Source organism: Bos indicus x Bos taurus, chromosome 19, assembly GCF_003369695.1.
Source record: "Bos indicus x Bos taurus breed Angus x Brahman F1 hybrid chromosome 19, Bos_hybrid_MaternalHap_v2.0, whole genome shotgun sequence".
NCBI classification, from domain to species: domain Eukaryota; kingdom Metazoa; phylum Chordata; class Mammalia; order Artiodactyla; family Bovidae; genus Bos; species Bos indicus x Bos taurus.
This window is the reverse complement of record NC_040094.1, coordinates 43,311,021-43,338,391: the sequence shown is the minus strand read 5'-3', so window position 1 is coordinate 43,338,391 and position 27,371 is coordinate 43,311,021. Positions and strand designations below refer to the sequence as shown.

At 54.3% G+C, this 27,371-nt stretch overlaps 1 protein-coding gene across 5 annotated transcripts in view; it reads left to right on the top strand.

Moving 5' to 3' along the window:
* The first annotated feature begins 427 nt into the window (after nucleotides 1–427).
* The window catches only part of LOC113877090 (transmembrane protein C17orf113), a 58,855-nt gene continuing 31,911 nt past the window's right edge, over nucleotides 428–27,371 (top strand). Inside the window, exons 1-2 of one of the 5 annotated variants that reach the window (XM_027516861.1) lie at nucleotides 428–493; nucleotides 25,800–26,051. In XM_027516861.1, the coding sequence (XP_027372662.1) occupies nucleotides 25,802–26,051 (250 nt within the window). In that variant the 5' untranslated portion in view covers nucleotides 428–493; nucleotides 25,800–25,801. Of the gene's footprint in view, nucleotides 494–17,875; nucleotides 18,228–25,799; nucleotides 26,052–27,371 lie in introns of those variants that run through there. The other 4 variants (XM_027516864.1, XM_027516860.1, XM_027516859.1 and 1 more) reach the window with 4 other exon arrangements.

The window sequence follows — 27,371 nt, the reverse complement described above, 5'->3', positions numbered from 1 at the left end:
CCTGGTTGGGGGGCCTTGACTTTAGAGGAGGTGGGAAAGCTTTGCAACCACTTTGCCAGGCTGGGAGAGCTTTCCTGAGCTCAAATGGAAGGGGGGACGCAGATAAGGAGGGGTTCCCAGGCTTGCTTCTTTGTGTGAGGGGGTCTTCACATGGAGCCACTGCCTCCAGGGCACCTGGGTAAGGCTGCCTGAAGAAGGGCGTTTCATGAGGTCCTCAGGACCCAGGCATCCTAAGTCTTCAGGAAAGCCAGAGCTCCTGAGCGTCCCTAGTGGCCCGGATGCTCCCCGCCCCCCACACCCCACCCCCCTTTTCTGCCCACCTGAATAAACCAGTCGGTCCCACCCGGCGGAGGCTCAGGGAGGGGCGCGGCCGCCGCTCCCCAGGCCCCGCCCCCGCCCGGGCCCCGCCCCCTCCCCGGCCGACTCGAAGCCGCTGCGCTCCAGAGCGCGGTGGAGAGCAGGTGGCCGCAGCCGGCTCATCTCTGCCCCGCAGGTAAGTCCGCGACGCGGGCCGGTTCACGCTGAGGACCTCGAGGGCAGTGCGGGAGAACAAGGCAGCCCCTTCCACCTGTTATGTGCCCTCGACTCAAAACTGGGGGGCCTCAAGGGGCTGGGAGGAACCCCCATTGGCTCTGCGCACTGATGCTGGGCATGTGGGTAGAGGGTGAGACTAAACTCTGGAGAAGTTTCGAGGGTTCCGGCTGGTTTCCCTTGACACTGGGGCAGGCTGCAAGGCACGGAGAAGGACAAAGCCGGACGGTAGGCCCGCAACGTCCTGGAGGAGAGCAGGTTGAAGTTGGGGACTGCGGGGCTCATTGACTAAACGAGCCCCGTGCCTCATCCAGTGCAGCTTCCTTCATCCTCCCTTTAGGGGGTAATGGGGTGACCCAAACGGCTTCTGTGGGAAAATGCGGTGAGAGCTGCTGCATAGCTGAGCTGGAGCCTGGGTCTTTTGGTGTGCCCGGCACAAACACACCTGCATCGTTTATTTGCACCCTGGATACAGATATGTGAGGGAGAGGGGGACGATGGAACAGGGGCTGCTCTAGATGACCCGGGGAACCCCAAGAGCCTGGGGACTGACTAGATGTTTTCTGTGTCCAAGTCCCAGAGTCAGGTGGTGGAGATGATCGCAGAAGTGGGCCTTATGGTAGACCTGGGTGCATTTGCACCTTCTGTGTCAAGATTTGGGCTGTAGGCAGGTCCTGACTCCTAGGACCATAAGGAAGCCAACCTAGAAAAGGAGGTCCTGGGCTGTCAGCTCAGATGTGGTGCTCAGCACTCTGAGTCACAAAGGAGAGTCAGACTTTGGGTGTTGGTGCTGTGTCGGGGTAGAGCAGAGAACCCCAGATTATAGAATGGGAGGAAGGTCAGGATGTTCCCATCTGGGATCCAGCCAGGACTCCTCGGACCTTCTAGAGATCATCGCAAGCCAACAGACAGACCAAGACCCAACTCAGGTGGGGCAGGGGGCTTCCTGTGTCTGAGTAGATTCCCCATTGCATTGTCTCCTCTCACCACATACACCATCATTGTCGGAAGTTCTTCCTCATATCTGACCTTCATCCCTTCTGCTTCTGTGCCAGTTTTCTGCTTCTGGGAGGCAATGGAGGCTATAGTGGAAAGAGTGGGAGCTCTGGGGTCACTTAGACTTGGGCCCTATCACCTCTATCTACTGAGTGACCTTGGGTGAATTAGTTCACCTCTGAGTTCGCTTCCCCATCTGTAAAATGGGGATAATAATAGAACCCACCTCATAGGGTGGCTGCAGGGATTACATGAGAACACGCACGTAGAGTGCTTAGCACAGTGCCTGGCGCCTGGTGAGGGCTCAACAAGTGTAAGTGTCCCTTCGCCTGTAGGACAGCAAAGCCGATCTGCGGCGGGTAGGGGTGGGGTTGGAAGTTCTTTTTTAAACTTGGCCAGAGAGAGCAGTGCCCTTCACGCCCCCTCCCCCCACCCCATCCCCCCAGCCCCTACTGGTCTCTGGATCTCAACTAGATCTGTCTGAGCTGCACAGGGCCCCACACCACCTTCTCCTTTAGTCACCCTACTTTTTGTCTCCAGGGTGAGGAGAGGGGTCCCTGCCAGCGGCAGCCCACTTGGGGAGGGCTGTGTCCCAGAGGAACAAACTGACTTACAGACCCAACCAAAAAAAAAGACCCATTGTCATCACCTCCCTGCCCTCCCCATGTCCAGAAATCCACAAGTTGGGATCAAGCGGCACTCAGTTTTTTTCAGGAAGATAAATAATACAAGTAACTGAAAGTCCTGCTTGGGGATTGTCCAAGCTGCCCTCCAATGAAAAGACAGCTCCAGTCCCTGGCCTGAGCTCTGGAGGCTGCCAGAGAAGGCTGGGTCTAATAAGCACCCTTAAACCTGGGCAAGGGCAGGGCTGCCCATGCCCTGGCTTCGTGCTTTCAAGGTCTCTGCTCTGGCCCTCATCTTGCCATCCCTCTCTTTGTGGGATAAAGAGTAGTCAGCAGGGCAAAGGGGATGGGCCTGAACACCCCCTTCAAGACCACATGCCCCATACCTGTGGTGCCAGAGGTCCCTGCCCAGAAGGTTGCCAGCTTGCTCCCAGCCCATGCAAGCCTCTTTCTTGAGCTTGTCCTCCTCAGGGCAGGTCATGCCACTAGTGTGGGCACCCCTGGACCTGAGAGAGGGACACCTGAAGATGTCCAAGGGGCAGCTGTCCGCAGCGTGTGAAGATGGAACCAGGCTGTGTGTTGAGGCTGGGCATCTACCTCCGTGCATGTGAGTCTTGCAGTGCAGAAAGCAGCCGGCTGTAGGAAGCGGGGCTGCTGGCCGGGGCCAGAGTGGGAATGGAGCTCTTTCTCCTTACACAGAGTTGTTCTACAGAACTCCCAGGAGTCACAGGAATCTAAACTGGAAGCTGGTCTTCCAGGTAATTATGAAAGTGTATTTGTCAAGGTGGGAGTTTAGAATGTATTTTATTTTATTTTAGGCCACACCACATGGCTTCGGGATCTTAGTTCCCCAGCCAGGGATCAAAACAGTGAGAGTGCTGAGTCCTAACCACTGGACCACCAAGGAATTCCCAGAATATATCTTAATTAGCAGTTTACTAGCTTGATTTATAATTTTTAAACATTTCGACATGGATAGGTGGGCCCTTCTTTGTCCCCCTGCTCCAGGCCTTGCAAATGTTAGGGGTGGAGCCCGCAGCATCAGCAACCAAAACTGTTATTTGGTGAATTCCCTTCCTGCTCTCCCTGTCCTAATAGCACCCCTCTGAAACTGGGCTTAGGACACGCCCACCTGGACCATGAAGGAGTTTCAAGGTGAAATGAAGACTGTCAGCTGTCACCGACAAGCGGTGCCCCCATGGGTCTGCTGACCTCATTCTCCATGCCAAAATTGGGACATTAAAAAAATGTCTCCTGTGATGCTTAAGAGGGAAGGGATGAGGGGGAGAGAGGTTGCTCATCTCCTAACTGTGAGCTGATGTGAGCACTCACTGGACCCAAGGAGCAAGGAGAGAGTTCAGTGGGGACTGCAGCAGGTGGGATGGCAGTTAGATTGTAGGAAGATGGGGGCTGGACCCCACCGTCTCTCTGGCTGCCTGTTTCAGGGGGCGCTGGACTCGCAGCCAGGAAGGGGGCCGTGTTTCTGGAATGTGGGTCCTCCTGTAAGTTTGGGTGGGGAAGAGTGTGGGGGCAAGCTGGTCAGGCAGTGGGAGTCATCCCCAGCGGGCAGGAATGGCACATTGGTCTCGGCCAAAGCTGAGTGCCCTGTGGCACCTGAACACACCGTCTGTTCAGAAGAAGACGCACAGCCTTTTGGAGTCGTGTCTGACTCACTCTCAGATTCTGATTGGGCTGCTTGAGGATCAAGCCTGCCGCCTTGGCCTCATTAGGGCTGTGAGGTGCTTGACTGAACTGGACACACACTCCCACTCAGACACACACCCAGGCAAGCGTGGCCACCTACAGCAGCCCACAGACGTCACTGTGCACGGTAGTGCACCCCTCATCACCGTTCCAGGTTCAACCCAGGCTATGGATCCCCCCATGGACCCACTCTGACATGTGGGCTCTGCCAATCCCTTGCCTTCACCAGAGTTCACATTCTCTCTCCCCTATTGGTGCCTTTTCATTTCACCTTGGGTGACCGACCAGCTCCAGCGGCCAGGGCTTGGCTTACTTTAGGGTGGCTGGGGGCCAGATGCCTGCAGAGGTTCAGCGCTAGGGACAGGAGGCAGCCGTGCCGCCCTTCTAGGACTCCCGGGCAAACCCCACCGGGCTCAACAATCAGCCCCTCTGCTCCCCCGAGGCTGGAAGGGAGTGTCTCTGGGTCCCTGTGCAGTTCTGGGAGCCTCTCAGCCTGTGAGCGTGTCTGTCCATGTGTCCTGTGCTCTCGGGGCGGCCCTCCCCCTGCTTTTATGTCGGTCATTTTCTGCCTGTTTCTGAGTCTCTTTTTCTGTGTGTCTTTATTCCTCTTCCCTTTCTCTGTGTATCTGTCTCTGTCTCTCTTAACCTCCTTCTGTCTTTTTCTGTGTGTCTCTGCCCTTCCATCCGTCTCTCTGCCATGCACACACATCTCCTCACTCTCCCTGTCCCTCAGCTCTGTGTCTCTGATGGTGGGGCGTCTCTCTAGCTCATCTTCCAGTATCTGTTGGTCTTCGCCTCTCCCCATCTCTGCCTCTAAGTCAGGGTCTGTGTCTGTCCAACCTCTGTTACTCTCATGAGGCGTCCCAGGGGAACGGGGCAGCCGAATGTCTCTGACTGCAGAATAAGGTGACAAAGCTTCCCCAGGCACTGCCATCACCTCTGGCCCCTCCAACTGCCAGGAGAGGGGAGGACTCTCGGGTTCCGGGAAGGACCCCGAGGCTGGCCCACCTGCCCTGGCTCCTCTGCTAAGAACTTGAGAATTGGGGGCTTTGGTTCCTGACTGAAATATTCAGTGTTTTCTTCTGACAGAGTCACAGGTCTGGCAGCAGGGCTGGGGGTTCAGAGTGTTGAGGGGGAGAGCCCTTGTCTGTGACCTTGAGCCGAGGGAAAGGTGTTCCTCAGGAGGCTTCCTAGGAGCCTTCCTCAGAGGGAGGCTGATTTGATGCTTTTCTTTTTCCTCGAAGCAGCCAAGCTCAGCACACCCACCCCAAGCTCCCAGCTTCCAGATCCAAACCACCGCTGTGCTCTCCACCCTGTTCCAGACATTTCTGCCAACTGCCCCAGGGCCTCGGGGCCTTGTTCAAACAGCCTCCTTGCCCTGTCCCCCGGCCTCCTCACTTCTTCACTCCTCTCCTCGCTGCCACGGCCTCTGGTACAGGAGCAGCTGTGTTGGCTGTTTGTTTATCTGACTAAAGTTTCCTTGGGTGGGGTGCGGACCAATTCCATAGGTGTTTTTTTCCCCTCTGCAGATGCCCAGACCAGAGACCAGGCCGACCCTGCGGTGCCCTCACTGCCCTCCCCCGGGCCCCCTTCAGCCTCTCCAACCTCCCCAGGCCCCATGCATCTCCATCCTCCCGATCTCAGATCTGTTGATCCCTATATCTGATGCTAACACCCCCCTCCCACTGGCCAGGCAGGAGAAGAAGCTATGACACTGCCCCGTACCCCCATCCCTCACCTAGGGCAGGGGAAATACCCTGAGAAAGTGCTGGGAATTGGAACCCATGAGTTCTCTGGGTGTTCCCAAAGAGAAACATGTGGGGTGTGGTCTTCAGAAACTGGGAGAAGTCTGCCCGTTTGCCTACCCACCCTCATTGGCCGAGCTTGGAGCCAGCAGTAGAATGAGACTTCAGGAAAGGATTCGTTCTCTAATGGGTTTGAGGACCCCTCCCATGATTCATCCCAGAATGATCTCCCTGAGACCCCAAGGGTCATTCCGTCCCTGGACTTTGCATGACAGCGTACTATGTACAGAACCCCTGCATCCTGCCCGATGAAACCTGGAGAGGTCATAAAATCCTTAATCCAGGCAGAGTCTGGACTTGACCCCAGTCTCCTCATTCTCCACAGCTAGGCCTCCTCCCGGGATGGAGCCACAGCTGCTCTGTGGGCAACAAGGAGCCCAGGCTGCCTCGACTATCCCTACATCTTGCCCTCACCCACGCCTCCTCCACCTCCACAGTCTGCGATGGAGACATCTGGTCCCCACCCGTGTCTCCAGCAGGGAAGGGAGTGTTGGGGCCCGAGTCTTGTGACCTCATTCTGAGATCTGCTGTCCTAGTTAGCAGCTTCCCGAGAGGAGAGGGACACCAGAACCTTTCAGAGATGCTTGCGTACCATCTGGGTGCTAATTGGGAATGGGAACGTCCCTAGTTGAGGCCAGGGACAGCTATTCTGGGGCCACAGGATGGGGTGTGGGGGTGGAGAGGCCAGAGGGGGGATCAGGAAATTTCCCCAAATAGCCTGGCCAGCAGCCACATGTGGGAGCTAGGCCCGGGGGAGGGGGGCCACACAGCCCAGCTGGGCAGGGGGGAGCAGGCAGCTGGCCAGTTGACACATGGTCTTGAACCTCAAGCTGGGCAAGGGGCAGAAATGAAGAAGAACTGGTACCGTCTCCTTTTTTCTGCTAAAATGGACTTCTCTGGAACTTGTGGTGGAAGACTATGTCCCTGCCCTGTCTCTTTAACTTTCCCACGGGCCTTTGTAAGCCCTAACCCATCCCCCAGCCCCTCAATCAGGTGACACTGATTTATTCATTCATTCAACAAATATTTATTGGGACTTCCCTGGTGGTCTAGTGGTTAAGACTCCACACTTCCATTGCAGCAGGGCACAGATTTGATCCCTGGTTGGGGAACTGAGATTCCGCAAGCCACATGGCACAGCCAAAAAAACAAACAAAAACCTCACAAATATTTATTGAGCACCTACCATGGGTTGTATTTTCCAGGTCCTGCCCTGAGAATTCAAAGAGGAATAAGACGAGGGGTGGGGGAGCAGGGATAAGAGAGCATACAGGGAGGCAGGCAGGGCATCGACCTTAAAGAGGGGGAGGAGGGAAGGCCTCTCCTGGTATTTCAGCATCTTGCTCCGGTAAGAGAAAGAGCCATTGTGGCTGTAGCAAAGTATCATAGCAAGGCAGGGAGGGGCACAAAAACAGATCCAAGGGGCATGGGATATTTTGACCTGGACATTTTGACCCCAAGGATGTTTCGAATGCAAACATTTGAAACCAAAACATACCAACACTGAACACTTCTTCAGAAAGTGCTTTCCCATTTGAACTCTGTTCATCCAATTTAATTCCTTCATCAGATTTTTCCATTTTTTCCCTCTATGGTACAAACAAAATTTCCTTTTTTTTCATTCTATTTTAACTTTATTGAAATTATTTTCACCGGCATCAATTCTGTATAGATTTTGCAGCCGAGAATTGATGCACTGATCAATTTCAATGATTAAAGGCCCCCGACCCTGCTCTCCACCATTGTGTGAGTGATTGGGTAACTCCTCCAATTTTGGAAGATTTGAATGTAAATGGAGATTTGTGTTCAAGATTGGATTCTTGTGTCCACTTTAGCCAACAACAAATTTTCTTGTATCTGGTTCTAGCTATTACCAGTGTTACTTGTACCAGCCAAAGTTTTAGTTGGAGAGTTGCATTTATATCTCAGTTAATCTGTGGGCAGGATCATGGATTGCAGAGAAGAAGGGTTTTGGGGAGGTGGGTAGGAGCCAGATTTCCTAAAATAAGAGAAGCCCTTGGAGGTTTTAGGCAGGAGAGTGACATGTTCAGATTTGCCTTTTAAAAAGTCTCCTCTAGGGAATTCCCTGGTGGCCCAGTGGTTAGGACTGGGCTGTTTCACTGCTGAGGCCCAGGTTCAATCTCTGGTCAGGGAACTAAGATCCCGCAAGATGCATGGTGCTACCAATCAATCAATCAAGTAAAAAAGCTCCTCTGGCCACGTGGAGAACAGACTGGGAGGGCAGTGGAGGCAGGGAGGCTGATGAGGAGGCTGTTGTGCCAATCCAGGTGGTAAAGAGAAGTGAACAGCTTGAAGACAGGTTCAGTTCAGTTCAGTTCAGTTCAGCCACTCAGTCGTGTCCGACTCTTTGCGACCCCATGAATCGCAGCACGCCAGGCCTCCTTGTCCATCACCAACTCCTGGAGTTCACTCAAACTCACATCCATCGAGTCGATGATGCCATCCAGCCATCTCATCCTCTGTTGTCTCCTTTTCCTCCTGCCCCCAATCCCTCCCAGCATCAGAGTCTTTTCCAATGAGTCAACTCTTTGCATGAGGTCGCCAAAGTACTGGAGTTTCAGCTTTAGCATCATTCCTTCCAAAGAATACCCAGGGCTGATCTCCTTTAAAATGGACTGGTTGGATCTCCTTGCAGTCCAAGGGACTCTCAAGAGTCTTTTCCAACACCACAGTTCAAAAGCATCAATTCTTCGGCACTCAGCTTTCTTCACAGCCCAACTCTGACATCCATACATGACCACTGGAAAAACCATAGCCTTGACTAGATGGACCTTTGTTGGCAAAGTAATGTCTCTGCTTTTCAATATGCTATCTAGGTTGGTCATAGGGAGATAGAAAGACAGGGTAATCCCATCTTGCTTCCTGGATCCCAGCACAACCCTCCCCACTCCCTCAGAATGTTCTCCATGTCATGTCTCACACCTCAGCTCCTGCCCTTGCTTCCTCTGAGGTTCCAGATACCCCAGAGTTCGGCCACTTGAAGTTTGCGCAGGGTGGAGACCAAGAACTGGGGTGTTTTCCTTGGGGCTCTCTCCCAGTCTGTCTCCTGGCTGAATGTGGTGAGGGAGGGTCAGGGATGCCCTGCTGAGGTTGGGGTTCGTGGCTGGAGCAGCCAGGGAGACCACAGACTTGGCCATGTAACGGACCCAGACACAAGGCACTTGTCTGATCCGTGGCTCTGAGCTCTGGGTGTGACCCTGGGCAGGGGTACAAAGGGGCCTCTGTCAGTGCGGGGCACGGAGCCCACCTGGGCCAGGCCAGGCGCTGGAGGAGTGAGGAGGTGGGCTTTGGGGTGTTTGAAAAGAGAGAGCTTGAAATAACTGACCTGAGGTTTGAGTGTCATCTGGGGCAAGTCACTTCCTGTCCTTAACCTGTCTGCTCACCTGTAAAATAGAATGTGAATCCCAGCCTCCCAGAACTAGCTGCATTGTCAGGACTGATTTTGTTGACGAAAACCTCACCTTCCTGGAATCATGTATTTTCAAATATTATTTAACAAGCACACATACTGATCACCAGGTACCTGTTTCCTAAATACTGTAAAAACGTTGACTCATTTAATCCCTGTAAGATCCTATTTTATCCTTGAATCTGCCTTCAATGTGAGAAGAGCAATCCTTGGGTCGGGAAGATACCCTGTAGAAGGCCATGGCTACCCACTCTAGTATTCTTGCTGGAGAATTGTCCATGGAGAATTCCATAGACGGAGGAGCCTGGCAGACTACAGTCCATGGGGTTGAAAAGAGTCGGACACAACTGAGCGACTAACACTACAGATGGGGAAACTGTGGCACAGAGGTGGCCAAGGCCACACAGTTGGGAAGTGGCAGGAGGAGGACTTGAACCCAGTGTGGGGATATACCTATACTATGCTGTTTCCCTACAGGAAGGGGTGAGCATCCCTTAGGCCAGGGAGCCCAAGCACAGGGTGGGGGACCTGATTCTTCATCAGGAATGGAAAGGGATTCAGGAACACCTCTGCCTTGAGGAGCATAACCACGCAATGTCTCCCCTCCCAGGGCCTGGCCCCTAGGACAGGGCTATGAGTGACCAGAGACCCAGGACAGAAAAAGAGGGTGGAACAGGGAGTTACAGGAGCAGGTCACAACCCTGCCACCTTTGGCCCAGTTGTGGGAGCAGCTGTGACCAGCAGAGGCTGGGGTAGGTTTGGTGTGCCTTCAGCTAGGGCTAGTCATTCCTGTGGGGTGCCAGACTTGGAGCCACGTGGTTGGAGGAAGGCCAGGGTCTGGCTGGACATAAAGCATGGACATGTAACAGAATGGAGTAGGGGGCTTCCGCCGAGGGGCTGAGGATGCTGGAGAAACAGAGCCCAAGTCCACAGCGTCAGGACTTTCGGTCTTCATGGAAAGCCTTTGAGCATGCGCAGAACCTGACAAAAAAAGGAGGCGGGGCTTACCAGGCTGGGGTCAAAGAGGCCGGTAGCTTACATCCTAAGCAGCACGTGGTCCTTGGACGTGGAGAGCTGTGAGTGCCGAGCTCTGAGCTGGTACTTGCTCTTCCAGATGCATCTCTAGGCCTGTCTGCTCTTCGGAATTACCTGGATGCTTGTTAAAAAGGCAGACACCGAGCCTCACTCCAGAGTCTGAATCTGAATTCCTGGGATGAGGGCCCAGCCCAAGGTGCCTAATGAGCTCCGTGGTGATGCTCAGGTAGCCAGGCACTTGGAAAAACCGCCGGGCGATGGGTCCTCGCCCTTGGCTGCGCATCAGAATCACCTGGGAAGAATTGAAAATTCCTGGTGCCCAGGCTGCAACCTGGACTAATTCCATCAGAATCTCTGGGGAGGAGTCCCATCATTTTCAAAGCTGCCCAGGTGATTCCAGTGAGGGGCCATAGTTATCTTCGAGCAGCCCTGACCCTCATCTCAGGCAGCTCTGGCCTGAATTGTGCCATCCTCAGAGAGTCCTTTCCTGGCCACTTGTTCTCCCTGACTTTGTGCGTTTATCCACTTATTGACTTGACCATCCTCCTAGATTGCAAGCTTCATGAGGGCTCCTTAAGACTTCTGTTCATTGCTGCATCCCCTAGGCATAGAATGGAGGGCCTAGCATATAGAAGGTGTTCAATGGGTGTTTATTGAGTGAATTTATCGAGTCCCTCCTCTGTGCCAGGCCCAAAAGGAGATACTCTCCAAATATCATCTCAATTTTCCCAACAAATCCACAAGATAGATACTTTTGTACCCATTTTACAGATCAGAGAGGCAAAGCGACTTGCCCAAGGTCTGACGGCTCCAGAACCCAGGCTCTGTCCTGGGCCCTGAACTGCCTCCCAGCCAAGGGCTTTGGGCAGCCCCTGCTGTGGGAAGCAGCCTGACAGCCTGGAGGCTGAACAGAGGGCCTGGGGGACCTGGGGCATGTTGACTCAGCCCATCCCCAGGGCGTTTCTTGGAAGCTCTCTGCTGGTTTTGAAAGGCCTCCTTCATGGCCTGCAACAGCCACGTGCTTCCACCCACCTGACTGATTTGAGAGAAGGACTCCTGGATGCGGTTCGGCAGCTGCTCCTTGCCAGCAAGATGGACCATGGCCATCCCACCATCTCTCTCAGCCAGTGCGCTCAGAGGCTCTCCCCTCCCTCCTGCCCTAGGTGACCCCAGATTCTCAGGGTCATTCTCAGTGCCCCCCTGCCTTCATTCTTCCTAGGTTAGCATGTGTTAGGTTCAGTTACTTATCCTGAGGAAGAGGGGAAGACCTCAAGGCCCAGGAAGGTGGGAGAATTCTGCTGGACAAACTAACCAAAGAAAAGCATCAGGAAATGAAGGGTGGGTTGGGGAAACTCAAAGATCTAAATTTCCTTAGGGTTGATCCTGGCTGGTAGTCAGGGCCTCTCCCGGCCTCTTCTGAATGCAGCTCTTTAAGTAGGAAGGAGGTTAGCCAAGGTCCCAGTGAGGACCCCTGGGCCCTCAGCCATTCCTTCTCTTCCATGGGGCAGTATGAGCAAGTCCCCCCAGTAAGCTGACTGCCTTCTAGCCTGCTGCTGTTGTGATGAATATTCTGGGGAGGGGGCCACCCCTGCTGTGGGACACCCCAGTCCCCAGCCTCCTCTCCTCCTGCTCCAGCCTCTCCTACACGACCCAGGCAGCTTTGCCCAGCTGGATGAAGAGGTTGAAATAATTTCTGTTGCGTTGGCAACAAACACAAGTTGGCTATAACTCTGGACTAGGGAAGACTGGGGATGGGCTGGCAGCCTTGAGCGGCAGGATGATGGGCAGGAGGGGAGGGGTCTGTCTGGATATGCAGATGGGCACTATGTGTGGGAGAGGAGATTATTTGTGAGGTTTCAGGGGTTCCACCCAGGCCCGTTTGTCTTTCCTCTCTTTTCGCCCCATTAGTTTCCATTGCACAGCTGTGGGGAAGTTCCTTCTGCAGTCTTACCACTGTCCCTCCTGCTTTAACTAACAATGTCATCCCCTCACATCATAATGGCTCTTTATAGTCTGCAAGGTGTTTTCTATTTGTTATTTTATTTAATCTTCTCAGCTGTCAGCCTTGGGTTAGGGGAGTTATTATTAGTTATTGTTAGCCCCATTTCATAGATCAGGAAACTGAGATGTGGGGAAAATGGCCATGTTCCCAGTCACAGGTCAGTAAGTGGCAGAGTTATATGTAAGTGCTTGTTTGCCTGATTACAAGTTACTCTGGTTTTCACGAGGCCCCCCCTCCCCAAATTACTCTCACAGACACACACATACCCTTTACCCCCAGCTCCTCACTCTTCCATGTCACCACAATTCAGAAGCAGCCCAGGCCTGAAAAGTCATGGTGTCCATCCCCCTGCCTCTAGGCCGGTGCAGTGGAGCCTCCATGGGGCCCATATCTGGAGCTCATCCGGCCATGGTCCAGGAGAGGGTGATGGTGGCAAAGGCGGGGGAGTCGAGGGTGTCAGCTGCTGCTGCTGCTTTTTGAGCAAAGACTTTTAAAGGTTAATGTGATAATCTCATCCTGATTACTGCAAACTGAGGACCTCATGCTCATCCAAGAATCTATTACTAGTCATGCAGGAGGGGCGGGGAGACTGCGTGGGGCCCACCCCGCCTCCCCACCGCCATCCTCACACATGTTGAGGGGGGCTGAGCCTTTCAGTTTTATGTTTTGTTTTTAGTGGAAAGAGGTATTTCTAGATGGTGGTAAGGATGCTTTGGGTCTCCCTACTTCAAGACCTGGACCAAGGGATCCCAATCCTTCCCTTTTACGTCTAAGTTACTGTTCTAGGAGGGGCTGCTGGTGGGTCTGGATGCAAGGCCAGAGATCACAGAAAATCAGGGACCTGGGAGGTCATCACACCCCCCACCCCATCTTCCCTGCTGGGCAACCAAGGCCTGTTGCTGTTGTCCCACATCATGCCTGCCCAGAAGTAAACCAATTAGCACCGTGTCTGGTTCTGTGTTCCCAGCGCCTGTCTCATTATTTGGGGATTTATGTCTCGGTCACCGTGAAGGACGACTGTCCCAGTTTCCACTGGGGGGAGCCCGGCCAGCCATAGAGCTCAGCGGGCAGCAGGAGGTGGTGCTGTCCTGCTTGGGGGCAGGATGGGGATTTAATTTCAGGGGGATTTGCAAGCAGTGGGGAGCCGCTCTGGGCACATGGTGGCTTCGGGCTATTTTAGGAGGCAAAAGGCTGGCCCTGTGGGGGGAGGGCTCTTAGCCTTTAGCGATTCTGCCCTTTCAGTGGGAATGGAGAGGACTTGGGATGGAGGAGGCAAGCCCACCTGAGGTTGGGGCTTCTCCCACCTTCCTGAAACTCAGGGCCCCAGAATGAGTCTGTACTTCCAACCCCAGGTGGGGCAGTGAGCAGAACATAAGCTGCTGACTAGATAGGGGTCTTTGGCTCCTCTCCTGAGCCCCTCTGTTGTAGGCTTTCTAACTGAGGTCCTTGGTTTTATTAGAAGGAACAATTAATATAACCGTCTCACACCTTTGTGATAGGAATTATATTTACCGAATGCTTAGGGAAGGCCCCATGGCACACGGAAAAGGGCACAAGCTTAAGGCCAGACACACCCGGCTCCGTTCTGTATGGGTCACTTCCAAGCTGGTAATGTGGGTTATGTAAGTCCTTTCACCTCTCTGAGCCCCAGTGCCCTGTCTCTAAAGCGAGGACCATAACGCCTCATTAATGACGCCTGTCTTATTAACTGGGCACAAACTATGTCAGGCACACTGCAGGGATGATCTCTCATCACCCTCTGCCATGTTATGATGTGTTAATTGTCCTGTTTTACAAATAAGGAAATGAAGCTCAGAGAGGGAAAGTAACTTGCCTCAGCCCACACAGCCAGAGCAAGGAACCCGATCCATTTTCTGTGCCCACAGTGAGGGTTGGTTCATTCCTTAAATCCAGCAATATGTATTGGTTATCTTTGATATGCCGGCACTGTTCTAGGGCTGGGGATTCATCACAGACAAAACAGAGGAAATGGAGGGACTTCCCTGGTGGTCCAGTGGCTAAGACTCTGCACTCCCAGTGCAGGGGCCAGGGTTCGATCCCTGGTCAGGGAACTAGATCCCGTATGCCACAACTAAAAGTTCCCACGTGCCACAATGAAGATAGAAGATTCTGTGTGCCACCCCCCACCAACCAAGCAGCCAAATAATAAATATTTTTTAAAAATACAGAGGAAGAGGAGATAAGGGGATGAGACTGAGCAGCAGGGAGAACTGAGTCGGCCAGCTAGAGACACAGTGGCTTTATTTAGACTGAGAATTATTTTCTGATGGCGGTGTCGGGGGAAGGTGACAACTAGGGGACGGAACCCCTTCTTGGAAGATGCTAGGTGGGAAAGGGAGCACCAGCACCCCAGCAGCCCCAGCTGTCAGGACTAGGAAAAGGGTTTCTGTGTTGTCTTCCTCCTCACCCCACATTTATAGGAAAAAAGTCTGGGTGTGTTGGGATAAGGCACCATGAGATAGAGGGAAGAAGGCCTAGTGTATAGAGTCAACCAGATGGGGTTCGATTTCACCCCTTTCTAGCTGTGTGACCTGGGGCAGGTAAACTAACCTCTCAGAACCTCCCTTTCCTTATCTTAAAAAAAAACTATTTATTTTTGGCTGTGCTGGATCTTCGTTCCTGCACACGAGGGTTTTTCTCTAGTTGTGACAAGCAGGGGCTACTCTTCGTTGCAGTGCATGGCCTTCTTACTGCTTGCAGAGCACAAACTCTAAGTGGGCAGGCCTCAGTAGCTGTGGCACATGGACCTAGTCGCTCCTCAGCATGTGGGATCCTCCCAGACCAGGGATCAAACCTGTGTTTCCTGCATTGGCAGATGGATTCTTTACCATTAGGCTGCTGGGGAAGCCCCCTTTTCTTATCTTTAAATTGAGGAGAGGAATGCTGACTTTTCAGGGCTATTTGGGAGGAGAAAATGGATCAATAAAGATGTGGGAAGGGGCTGGAAAACAGAAGGCTCACAGCTAGGAGCTGTGTTGTGTGTGTGTGTGTGTGTGTGTGTGCAGGGTCGGAGTTTGGGGGCGTGTTATCCTGGTGTATCTAGGTGAAGCCACGTCTTTGTGGTGGCACTCAGCTGGCACCTGTGCTCCTGTTGAATGATTTCAACAGGCCGGGCAGAACAGGAAAGCCAGCAAGCCTAAACACAAGGTCCGGTGCTCACAGTGCTAGAGATCGCTCTCTGGGTGACGAGATGGGGAGGCTGAGCTCGCCAGCAATGACATGAAAATAAATGAGGGAGGTTTCATGGAGCCTCGGCTCTCTATAGAGCTGACTCAGAAGTGTAGAAAAGTTAACAGTGGGCAGCATTAATAGAGGACAGGATAGAGGGTTGGGGGAGGTGATTCCCTCCCTGGCTCTGTCCTAAGGAGGTCATTGAAAGCCTAAATATGTTTAAGAGGAATATGAGTGGGATCATAAAACCTCTGGAGACAAGTTTTTATTGAGTTGAGCGGTTCAAGTCACTTGGTCACCGTGCAGGGTACTGAGCAGAAGGAAATGAATAAAGGCCCAGAACTAGCCCCCTCAGCACAGTGGTGTAGCCTGGGCAGGGTCTAGGGGACACAGTTCAATACAGCATGATAAATGCAGTGTTAGGGTCCCATACAAGATGCCCTAGGAGCATGTAGGAGGGGCTTCCTGGAGGAGGTGGCCATGTCAGGGGAAGAACAGCTGAGGGAAATGGGTCTCTTTCACTGAGCAGAGAGATCCCTGAAGAAGAGGCTGCCAGCCATGTTCAGCTGGCTGTGGAAGGTGGGGAGGGCTTTTTCTGCATTACCAGGGAGCAGATCTGGGCTTCCCTGGTGGCTCAGCAGGTTAAGAATCCACCTGCAATGTGGGAGACCTGGGTTCGATCCCTGAGTTGGGAAGATCCCCTGGAGACGGGAACAACTGCCTGCTCCAGTATTCTGGCCTGGAGAATTCCATGGACTGTATAGTCCATGGGGTCACAAAGAGTCAGGCATGACTGAGCAACTTTCACTGAACCACTAGGGAGCAGATCTAGAACCCGTGCTCAGGCATTACAGGAAAGCAACTCTCAGCTCCCATACTGATGGGCTTTCTGTTCTTGAGACCCTCCATCAACGGGACAGACCATCTCTAGAGGCAGTGAGTGCCCCGTCCTCAGCACGTTCAAGCAAAGGCCAGAAGCTAACTCATCAGGGACAAGTTACAAAAGGGACAGGATGACCTCTAAGATCCCTCCCAGGTCTGAGCAACTGCATGCAGTATGCCATGGACAGACACAGGATGTGGACCGTGACAGAGGAGATGTGATCGGATCAAGTTAGAGGGTGGGTGTGCTGGGAGTGTGCTTGCCAGGGACTGTCACGTGACTGTCAGCTCCACTCTGCACTTATTGGTTTTTGAGTGACCCCTTCACTGAGACATGTCACATACCATACAGTTTGCCCATTTTAAGTGGACACTTTAATGTGGCTTGACTCTTGGAGTGGGAATGAATTCATGCATTCATTCCACAACTCTTTACAGAGCATTTATAGAGCTTAGTGCTGATGCTTCCGATACCTGGAAAATAAAAGCCCTTTCCCCACAGGGGATACAGGTAAGTGACCAGGCAAAAGCATTGCATCTTGGGAGATGTGCTAAGAGGGAAAATAACCAGGGCCTGGGATAAAGAGTAACTGGGCTGGGGAAAGGGGGTCCTGGGGAGGTGATAGTGGAGTTGAGGCCCAAGTGGCAAGGAAAAGGCCTTGTGAAGATCAGGGGAGAGTTCCAGGCGGAGGGAACAGCAGAGACCTCAAGACAGGAGTGAGTTGGTAGACGTGAGAACCAGGAAGCAGTGCCAGGAGCTAGCAAGTGAAACATCACCAGGGCTCCCCGTGGTCAGACCTCCTCTCTGGAAGGCCTGTTTCACATGAAGGCTGGCTGGAGCGTGAGGTGGGAAGAACAGCACTGGTCCATCTTCTTTAATACAAGAGCCATTCCTATCGCCTTTCCTTGAGACTCTCCAGTAATGGAATGATGTCAGGTGCTGTTAGGAGGTTATGCCATCAGCCCCTGCCTCCTGCCCTCCTCTGCTTGGCTTCATTCTCCTGTCTCATGCCCCAATGTGGGCCAGAGCCAGTGCACTGATGCCCTGGGAAGAATCAGAAATGACCCCCAGCCACATACACCGGTGATGTTTCCCCAACAGGCCCACTGATTTAATCCACTGACCTCTGGACAACCTGAAGTCTCCCATTTGCTCCTGACTTCATGTGTGACTTTGAGCCAGTTACTTAACATCCCCAATCTTTCATCTCCTGGTCTGTAAAATGAGGATCAAACCAGTCAGGGGCAAGTTGTTATGAGGATTAATGCCATCCCTCTTGGCACTCAGGAGGTACTCCATGAATGTCAGCTTCCTTTTTCTCCCTGAGCTTCCCCTCAAAAGAGGGACTGGTTTATAAAAAGGTAGGGAAGGCTTCCCAGGTGGTGCTTGTGGTAAAGAACCCGCTTGCCAAAGCAAGAGACACCGGTTTGATCCCTGGGTCCCGAAGAGCCCCCTGGAGGGCATGGCAACCCACTCCAGTATTCTTGCCTGGAAAATTCCATGGACAGAGGAGCCTGGTGGGCTACAGTCCTTAGGGTGGGAAAGAGTTTGACAGGACTGAAGCGACTTAGCATGCACAGGCAGGGAAGGTCCCAGCAGGCCAGTGCGGGGTGGCCAGTTTGGGGTCCCCTCCTCCCAACTCTGGGACCCTTTGGAAGGTGAGGGGCACTCAGGACTGGCCAGCCAGGGGTAGGGAGGCTACTCACCGATGGGTCCAGCCCTGCCGCCAGAAGAGCCCCTGTGTCTCCCCTCTTCTGCTGCCCGGGGAGCCCTAGCGCCAGGTCACTCTCCCGACCCGCTCGCCTGCGCTCCGCTCCGGGCGGCGCGGCTCCTGGCACCTGCTCCCCGTGGGCCGCCCAGGGGCGGGCTCCGGGGCCGCGGCGGCTGCCCCGGGACGCGCGGGCCCCGGACTCATCCGCCGCGCACCTCCGGGAGCCAGGAGCCGGGAGCCGCCGAGAATCCGGACCGGCGCGGGCGGCCGCGGACTACTGGATGCGGCCCCGCTCGGGTCGGAAGCGCCCTTCAGGTAGGCGCGGGCGCGGGCCATGGGACCGCACTCCCGGCTCCCCATCCCGGACCGACGCGCCGCTGGGACTGAGCGCCCACGGGGGCCCGCGCGCGGGGTGGGGGTGTAGGTGGCTCCGTAGCGCTGGTGGCAGCAGCGAGGACCCTACCCTGCCTTGTGTTTTGGGAAAGTGGGCGACAAGAATCACGACTTAACCGGAAACCGAGGCTGGGATGGGGGACAAGGGTGATGGCCAGAACTTTTAGTTCCCAGGAAGTAGGGGAAGGGAGGCTGGCGACCACAGGCCAGGGACAGCGAGACTCATCCCGAGAAGGGGACCATTCTCCGAAGACAGGGGGCTCGACCACAGAACCTACCTTTTTTGTCTAAGTTCTTTAGAGACTCCAAAAATCAACTCCCACCCCATCAGCCCCTGAGATAGAACAGAAGGGAAGGGCCGGGGGATGGGAGACCTATTGTCTTTTGGTGGGTGGGTGAATGCAGAGTACTCTCATCCCCCCACTCCCCCTCCCCCATCTCCATTATTCACAGTCATTGGAGGCAGCCTTGCCTGCCCCTCCTCCTTCAAGCAGAATGCCTCCCCTTCTGTCAGGGTCAGAGGTAGAGGTTGGCCCTCCTGGCCTTTGTGGGAGGCAGGATTCCACCTCACCCCCGTCCCCCCCACAAAGCTCAAACCATCCCCGGATCTCTCAGCCCTTCTCTCTCTGGCTCGCACGCTCTTTCTCTCAGACTCATTCTCTCAGCCCCATGTGGAAATGCTGACCCTGGGGCCATCATGATGGGGAGCCTGATTTGGGGGAGCTAGTGTTCAGTCTTTTGGGGAGTTGGGCCGGGAGAGCAAGCAGTGGATGAGGCTGAACTGTGCCAGGGTCCTGGGCAGGGGGCTTGGTTGGGGGGGGGGTCTCCTGTACAAATCAGGTTCCTAGGCCTTGCCTGGCAGCAGAGGTCGGAACAGGGGACACTGAGGCTAATCCCCCGCCCCCACCGTAGAGGCAGCTGTTCTGTGTTACCACTGTGGGCCCTTCGAGGAGGGATGCAGCTGAGATAACAAGAAAGACTTCCTTCCGGAGGGTGGCCAGAGGATCTTTCAGGGAGTATCAGTATCCAGAAGAGGCAGCCCTTATCTCTGCGGTGTCCAGGGGAAGGAGGCCCTCTGGGACTCCCAGCCAATAGCAGGTGAGGATAGCCTGGGGGGATGGTGACCTCACCTCTGGACCATTGCTCTCCGTCACCTCTCATGCCCTCTCTCTTGCTTCCTTGGAGCTGGAGTGTTGACTTTCAACACCACTTAGCCAGCTCACTCCTGAAAACCCCAGCACCCAGCCGTCCCCAGGGAAAGGTGACAGGCTACATCTCTCATCACTTTGGATGGGACAACAGACACGGCTGCCTTGGTTTGTCCAGTGGGGGTCTCCCACCCCCACCCACAGCAGCAGACACCTGGACCAGTTGTGGCCCAGCCCCAGGGCCTCCTGCCTGGCAAAGTAGGGATGTGTGGGCTGGGGGTGGGCATGGCTGCCCCAACTCGGCCCATCCCACTCCTCTAGGTGGGAGTCTCTGACTCCTTTGGGGAGTCTTGGGTGTGACCGTGGGTGACCCCAGCTCTCTAGGCCATCCCCTAGGGATGCCGCTCTGTGGGGGCCGCACAGTGAACACCCTGCAAGGTGTCAGCCTTGGGAGAGTGGAGTGCTTGGTGGTGGCCCCTTGGGGACCTGTGGGGGGCAGCCAGGCCCAGGAGGACTCACACTCCACAGGACAAGAACAGACGATGCCTCTCTTCTTCCAGACACAACCCCATACTCCCGCCTGTGACCCTGTGAGTGATGGGATGGGGGCCGTCGGGCTGTGCACCCCTTCCCCCTGAATCATAGGATGAGGCCTGTGTTTCAATTGTGAGCCTCAGTTTCCTCATCTGTAGAGCCTCAAGGGATTGCTCTGAGGGTTAACAGAGGTGATGTCTGTCCAGTGCCCGAAAGGCAACGGGCACTCGCCACAGGGCAGTTCTTTCTCTGTCCCCACCCCGCCTTCCTCTGGCCGCTGAAACAGACAAATACAGCTTGGTGTCCCCCCACTACCCCAACCTTAGAGGCAGCTGCTCCCTGTGCCCACTACAGCACCGCCTGCAAGGGACCTAAGAGATTAGCCCAGCCCAACCCCCTCTCTTTAAAGACAGGGAACTGAAGCCCAGAGGGGCAGGACTGGCCCGACTTTGGCCAGCCAACCAGGCTACCTTCTCAGAGGCAGGGCTGGGGACCTGGCTTGGGGAGGCGAAGGGTAGATATTGGCAGACCTGGGGGAAATACCAAAGTGTAATTGGGCTCATTAAGGATTAGGTGAGGGAGCCCTTCATGCCCTGCCAAAGGCTGGGGACAGGCCTGGAACCCTCCTCTCCTGTTAACCCTTTGGCAAGGACAGGTATTCCCCAAGAACCCCCTTCCGCAGGATGCAACAGCTCCCCGCTCTGCACTCACGGCCTCCGAATTTCTTTCTCTCTGGCCATCTTTGGGTAGTGCAGTGCCCAAGGATGCCACTGACACCTGGGCCCCGAAGTCCACTGTCACCCAGCAAGAAGGGGTGGAAACGGGCTCTGGAGCCATACCTGAGTGCTCCCTTCCTCCAAGCCCCCTCTACCTCTGCGAGGACAGACACGCAGACAGCAACCTCGTGTGTGTGCTAAGTCGTGTCTGACTCTTTGAGACCCAATGGGCCATAGCCCTCCAGGGTCCAGGCAAGAATACTGGAGTGGGTAGCCATTCCCTTCTCCAGGGGATCTTCCTGACCCAGGGATTGAACCTGGCAGGCAGGTTCTTTACCACTAGCGCCACTGGGAAGACAGCCACTTTGGTCTCCATCAACTCTCCTGTGCTGGCATGAGCCTGCCTTCAAGTGGGTGGCTCCCTCCCTGGTCCAACCGCCCCCTCCCTGATGCAGGAAGGTGAGAACAGAGGGAACTTTATCCTCTTCCTGTGTAAATTACAGACAGACACCTGGGCACACCCATGCTCTTTTTCTCTGCTTTCACCAGGTCTTTTCCTGAATTAAGTCCAGTTCTTCCCCTGTCTTCATACCCTCTCTTCCTAGCCTCTCTGGCTCTGGCCTCCCCACTCCCTGCCCAGGGGGTTGGCATCTCCCTGCCTGGCATTTGGGACGGTAAGGGCTGGGCAGTCCTGAGCCTCCCCAGGAGCCCTTCTTTGCATCCGTAGTCCCCCTCCCCACCCAGCAGTTCAAACCAGGGCATAACAGGCTTTAAAGTAAGAAAGAATGTGAAGTCGCTCAGTCATATCTGACTGATTCTTTGCAACCCCATGGTCTGTAGCCTACCAGGCTCCTCTGTCCATGGAATTTTCCAGGCAAGAGTTCTGAAGTGGGTTGCCATTTCCTTCTTCAGGGGATCTTCCCTACCCAGGGATCGAACCTGGGCCCCCTGCATTGGGAGTTCAGAATGTTAGCCGCTGGACCACCAAGGAAGTCCCCCAGAAGCAGCTCTTACACTGTCTGTCTATGTACTTTGAAGCAAGTCCTCTCCCCTGCTCTGGGACTCAACTTCCTCTTCTGTTAAAGAGAGCATGTCCTGTCCAAATGTGGGTCCAGTGAGCGTGAGTCATGCTGGTTCTGAATAGAAGCCAGCACAGGGTGTGCTGACCTCTTAATGCTCACAGCAGGGGTTAGACCGACATGTGTGTGTGATAAAAACTGCCCACCCCTCCACATTTCTGGCTAGGAGCCGTGGCTTAGCTGGAGTGGTGGAGCTCCCGAGAGGACAGCTGGGAAGCTTGTGTTAGGCAGGGCAGGCTGCAGCAGGCCCAGCAACCTGGCTGGTGGGTACACAATTAGCCCCGGAATCCAGGCGGGCCCTGTGAGCCCAGAGGCTGTATATCATGGGGGTTTAATCAGCCCCATGGCAGATATTTGTCTGCTCTCTTGGACTGTGTTCTGGGCCTGCCTGTCATAAACTGCACTGAGATTTCAAAATACCACTGTCTCCCTGCTGCTGGGGCAGCCTGCTCTCCTGGGCAAGGCCAGGAAAATCTCACTCTCCTGAAGACTCTTCCCCCTGGCTGATTGGACCACCCCGACCCCCATACTCGTACCTGGTACTCTTTTCCTGGTCCACTTTCCTTCTGAGAGAGCAGGGGAAGACTTTAAAGGCAGGAGAATAGCTGTGATGACCTCCATTTAGAGGTGAGAGGATGTAGAATCTTACAAGGTGATGGAGTGACTTTCCCGTGTGCCCTCTGTGGGCAGAGCTGTCCCCTGGACTCTGGACATAATGCCCAGGAGTTTGTTATGGCTCAGAGGGGCAACCTAGTTGCCTCAGAAGTGTGGAGGACTGGAGTCTACCCTCCTGGGTCGGAGTTCTACCTCTTGACGCTAGCAGCGCTATCTGGAGGCTATCTCTGGTACTGCAGCCCAACCAAACCTGCTGTAGAAGCAGCCCCTCTTACCGCCTTGGTTTTCGCTTGGGGTCCTCCCTTGAGCATGTGCAGTGCTGTGCTCAGTCGTGGCCAACTCTTTGTGACCCCATGGACTGTAGATGACCAGGCTCCTCTGTCCATGGGCTTCTCTAGACAAGAATACTTGCCTGGAGTGGGTCGTCTTCTCCTCCTCCAGGGGATCTTCCCGACCCACGGATTGAACCTGTGCCTGTCTGTCTCCTGCATTGGCAGATGGGTTCTTTACTACTTGTGCCACTTGGGAACTCTGTGCATGATTGTGTCCACATTTCCTCCTTTTATAAGAACACCAGTCATATGGGGTTAGGGGCCCACCCTAACTCCACCTTAACCTAGCTAATAGCATTTGCAATGACCTTATTTCCAAATAAGGCTGCATTTCCTATTCTGAACTGCTGGAGATTAGGATTTCAACATACGACTTTGAGGTGGGGACAGATGTTCAGTGACAGTCTCATTCCATGAGCTGGGCACAATGACACCCACACCATGACTCAGCTACACTGTGACATGAAACAGAGTGACACAGATTCGCCTCAACAGACAACAGGGTAACGGAGACATTCACAGTGACCCAGGTACACCGTGATAGACACGTAGGGTGACAAAGGGACTGCATTCATGAGCTGCAAAACAGACACATCCCAGATCAAAAAGAACCAATGTTTATAGGACCCTGAGGGGTACTTTACAGAGAGCAGCTCGTCTAATCCTCACAGTGTGCGTGACTTGGAAACTGCTCATCACCCCATTTTACAGATATACAAATGAGAGGACTGAGGCTCCGGTCACACAGCCAGGAAGTGACAGAGCTGAGATTCAAAACCAGGTAGGAGTCAATACAGAGCTAGTGCTCTTAATTGCTGTGCCACTCTGGTCCATTCACTCACAGTCCCCACACACGTAATGACGGCCGATTTTGTGGGCACATGCCCACAGGAGTGACAAGCAGTTTACTGAGAGCAGGGGGTGGGGTCCAGGGACTACAGGCAAGGTTCTTGGCTGTGAACTTGAGAAATGAATTTGCTTTGTTCGGAAGTGGGCTCCACCACTAGGCGTGTGGCCTTATGGGAATGTTACGGCATCACTTGACTTCACTGGGTCTAATTTGCAAAATGAACACAAATCTAAAGACACAGGAAATGACTTTTAAGAGGATGTATTAGTTTGCTCAGGGCTTCCCAGGTGGCGCTAGTTGCAAAGAACCCTCCTGCCAATGCAGGAGATGTAAGAGACACAGGTTCAGTGCCTGGGTAGGGAAGAGCCCCTGGAGGAGGGCATGGCAACCCACTCCAGTATCCTCGCCTGGAGCATCCCATGGACAGAGGAGCCTGGCGGGCTACGGTTCATGAGCTTATAAAGAGTTGGACACAATTAGCAACTTAGCACAGCACAGCAGCACATTAGTTTGCTCAGGCTGCCATAACAAAGAACCACAGACTTAGTGGCTTAAACACCAACTATTTATTTTCTCCCAATTCTGGAGGATAGAGGTTTGGATTCAAAGGTGTAGGGTTGGTTTCTTCTGAGGCCTTGTTCCTTTGCTTGCAGACTGCCATCTTTTTCCTGGGTCTTCCCTCGGTCTTCTCTCTGTAACTGTGTCCAAATTTCCTTTTTTTTGGCTGCCCCATGAAGCTCGTGGAATCTTAGTTCCCGATCAAGTATCGAACGCACGTCCTTGGCCATGAGAGTGCAGAGTCCTAACCACTGGACCAACAGGGAATTTTTGAAATTTCCTCTTCTTAGAAGAGCACCAGTCATGTTGAATTAGGGACCACCCTAATGACCTCATCTGAACTTGATTACCTCTTTAAAGATCCTCTCTCCAAATACAATCACATTCTGAGGTACCAGGAATTAGGGCTTCAAGTCATGAATTTGTGGGGAGAGAGGATGGGGTCACTGGGCACAATTCTGCCCATATAAAAGAAATGGGCTCAGTCATCCTCACTCAGGCCCGAGCCATGGAACAGCCCCAGTCTGGGGGAGAGACACAGTTCCTGACCTCAGGAATCCTTTGTCCTGGTGGGGGAGACACAGGCCTTGCCCTCAGGAAGCCCCCAGCTAAAGCAGGGGCAGGAAATGTGCACACAGATTCTGGAAGGAAGTGAAAATCAACCCAGTTCAGTCTGAGGAAGGTCATGGGGCAGAACAGAGCCCATTAGAGGCAGAGAAGTCTGGTCGGAAAGCTTCAGAAAAGGGAGTCAGAAAGGAGAAGGGGAGGGGCCTGGAGGGGTGGTGTGCATGCTCCGCAGGGCCCAGGGGTGTGTGTGCGTGTGTGTGTGAAGGGGCTGTGTTTAGCAACCCAGGCAGCAGGGCCCAGATTTCCACTGAAAACACCAACTGTTGCCATAGGCCGAGTGGCCAACACAGCAGGGGGTATCGGGAGCCACGTGGAGAGGGGTGGGGATGGCTTCACATGCTGTCACTCTGTCACCGTGTGTGAATGTCACTGGCGCTGGGCACTGGGAGGCTGGGTTTCTGTAGTCCCTCCTCTGGCCCAGCGGCTTCTGCGTCTCCAGCAGGTACCACAGGCCTGCCTGTCCCAGGATTGTCCATGTCTGGCCTGTGGCAGGGGCTGAGAACAGGGCTCCAGGGTCCCCCACATGTGACTCTATCAGCCTCCCTGCTGCCTCTCCCTCAATTCTCTGAGGCCCAGTCTCCCTCTGAGTGCTTTACTCTGAGTCCCTAAGCATCAGGCTCCCAGTGTGTGGCCATTTCTTTTAAATCTTAAAAATATATATATTTTTTAAATTATTTATCTGACTACAACAGGTCTTAGTTGCAGCATGAGGGATCTAGTTCTCTGACCAGGATTGAACCCAGGCCCCCCACATTGGGAGTGCAGAATCTTGGCCACTCGATCACCAGGGATGTCCCAGTGTGAAGCCATTTCTGATACTCTTCCAGATATTCCTGCATTTCACTGCTGCTTTGTCTGAAGTAGCCCCCATCCTGCTCCCTTTGGCCTTTCTTGGGCTGGGGCTTTCAGAAGGAAGGCCCCGGGGAGGTCCAGCTGGGGCAAAGGGCACAGTCAACTCTGGGTTCCGAAGCCCTCTTGCTCCTTCTGTGTGTTCACCGCACTCACCTTTGTTTACCTGCCTCTCTCTCTGCCCAGGTATGAAGCGGCCACTGAGCCCATCTCCCGCGGGTGAGAAGGAGCCCCCGGTATGTGAAGCTGCTGAGTGCCCCCCTCGGCCCCCAGAAGCACCTAAGCCCAAGCGGGAAAGAAAACGGCCCTCGTACACCCTCTGTGACGTGTGTAACATCCAGCTGAACTCAGCAGCCCAGGCCCAGGTGCACTGCGGAGGGCGGGCCCACCAGAGGCGCCTTCGGCAGCTCAGCCTAGAAAAGACAACCCCGGGGCCAGGTCAGTCGGGAGGGGCGTTGCCTCCGGACTTGGTCCTGGGCCCCTGTGAGGGGCTCTGGGTCTCTGGTCTTTCTTTGTGGAGTCCTTTGATCTGAGGGACCATCAGTGGGATCTTAGGGTCTCAAGCTTCCCAGAGGCCATCCGGTTTTGTTTTGCATCCAGACAGCTCTCTCTGGGGTCTCTCAGGGCCTGGGGTCTGAGACCTCCCCTGGATCTGGGGCTCTTCCTGGGGGATCTTTTAGGACCAGATCCCCTAAGTAGCATTTCTCCAGCCTGGAGCCCCCTGGAAGGTTGTTTTTCAGTTAAGGGACTGACCGGAGTGTCCTGGTTTTCTGCTCTGGTCTCTGCAGGCCAAGGTCAGTGAGGTACACAATGCGCCAGCTTAGGGCTGAAAAGTGGTCGGGGGAATGGGGGTGTGGGCGTGCAGGGGCAGGGAAGGCCCCCTCCCTCTGGCTGCCGGACTCCTGGCCAGGATTTAGGCCTCTCCCTGGCTGGGGTGCCGCTGCAGAGGTTTGGCTGAAAGAGGGCCACTGGCTACGAAGCAGATTTCTGGGGAAAGTGGGTGAATGGATTTGTGAGGATGATTCCAGCTGACAGGCGCATGGGAGTCATGGGAGAGATGGGCCGCAGTCGGCCGCTGGCGGCAGGGGAAGCAGGTTCAGAAGAGGGCCCAGCGTGGGAGGCGGGAAGGGCTGGAACTTCTGCCTGGTTCCTGGAGGCAGCCGCGAGAAGCATGCCCTGCACACCCACAGCAGCCCAGGGTGCTCTTGAGGGCTGCCTGCTGTCTGAGTGCGTGTTCATGGGGCGACCTGTGTTCCTAGTACTGTGCTGGGGCCTGAAGATGAACAAGTCCCAGTCCTATACCCGCCCCGTGGCTTGCTCCCACTATGACTGAAATCTGTCTTTCAGGCTGAGATAGGAAAAGAGCAGATGAGTACTGTGGGTGGCACGTGGGACATGCCCCCATGGGAACAAAGGAGAAAGGGTGATTCTACCTGGGGGTACCACAAAAGACCTCCTGAAGGAGGGGGCTGCACTGAGCTTTGGAATAGGGGTGAGGGGAGGAGGGATGTCTTGGACAGAGGTCACAGCAGGAGCAGAGCTGGGAATGCTGTAGTGGCTGGGACTGCTGTAGTGGCTGGGACTGTCTCTCCCATCTGAGCATTCCCACATCGGGGCTGGACCTCAGGGCATGACTCTGAATAAGAGCGTATTTGACTGTATGGATGTTTCTGGAGTGTGTATGTGTTCAAAGTCACTCATTAATTCATCAAATACTTAGCTACTGTTTGAGGTATTCATATTTTTCCTTTTATTAGT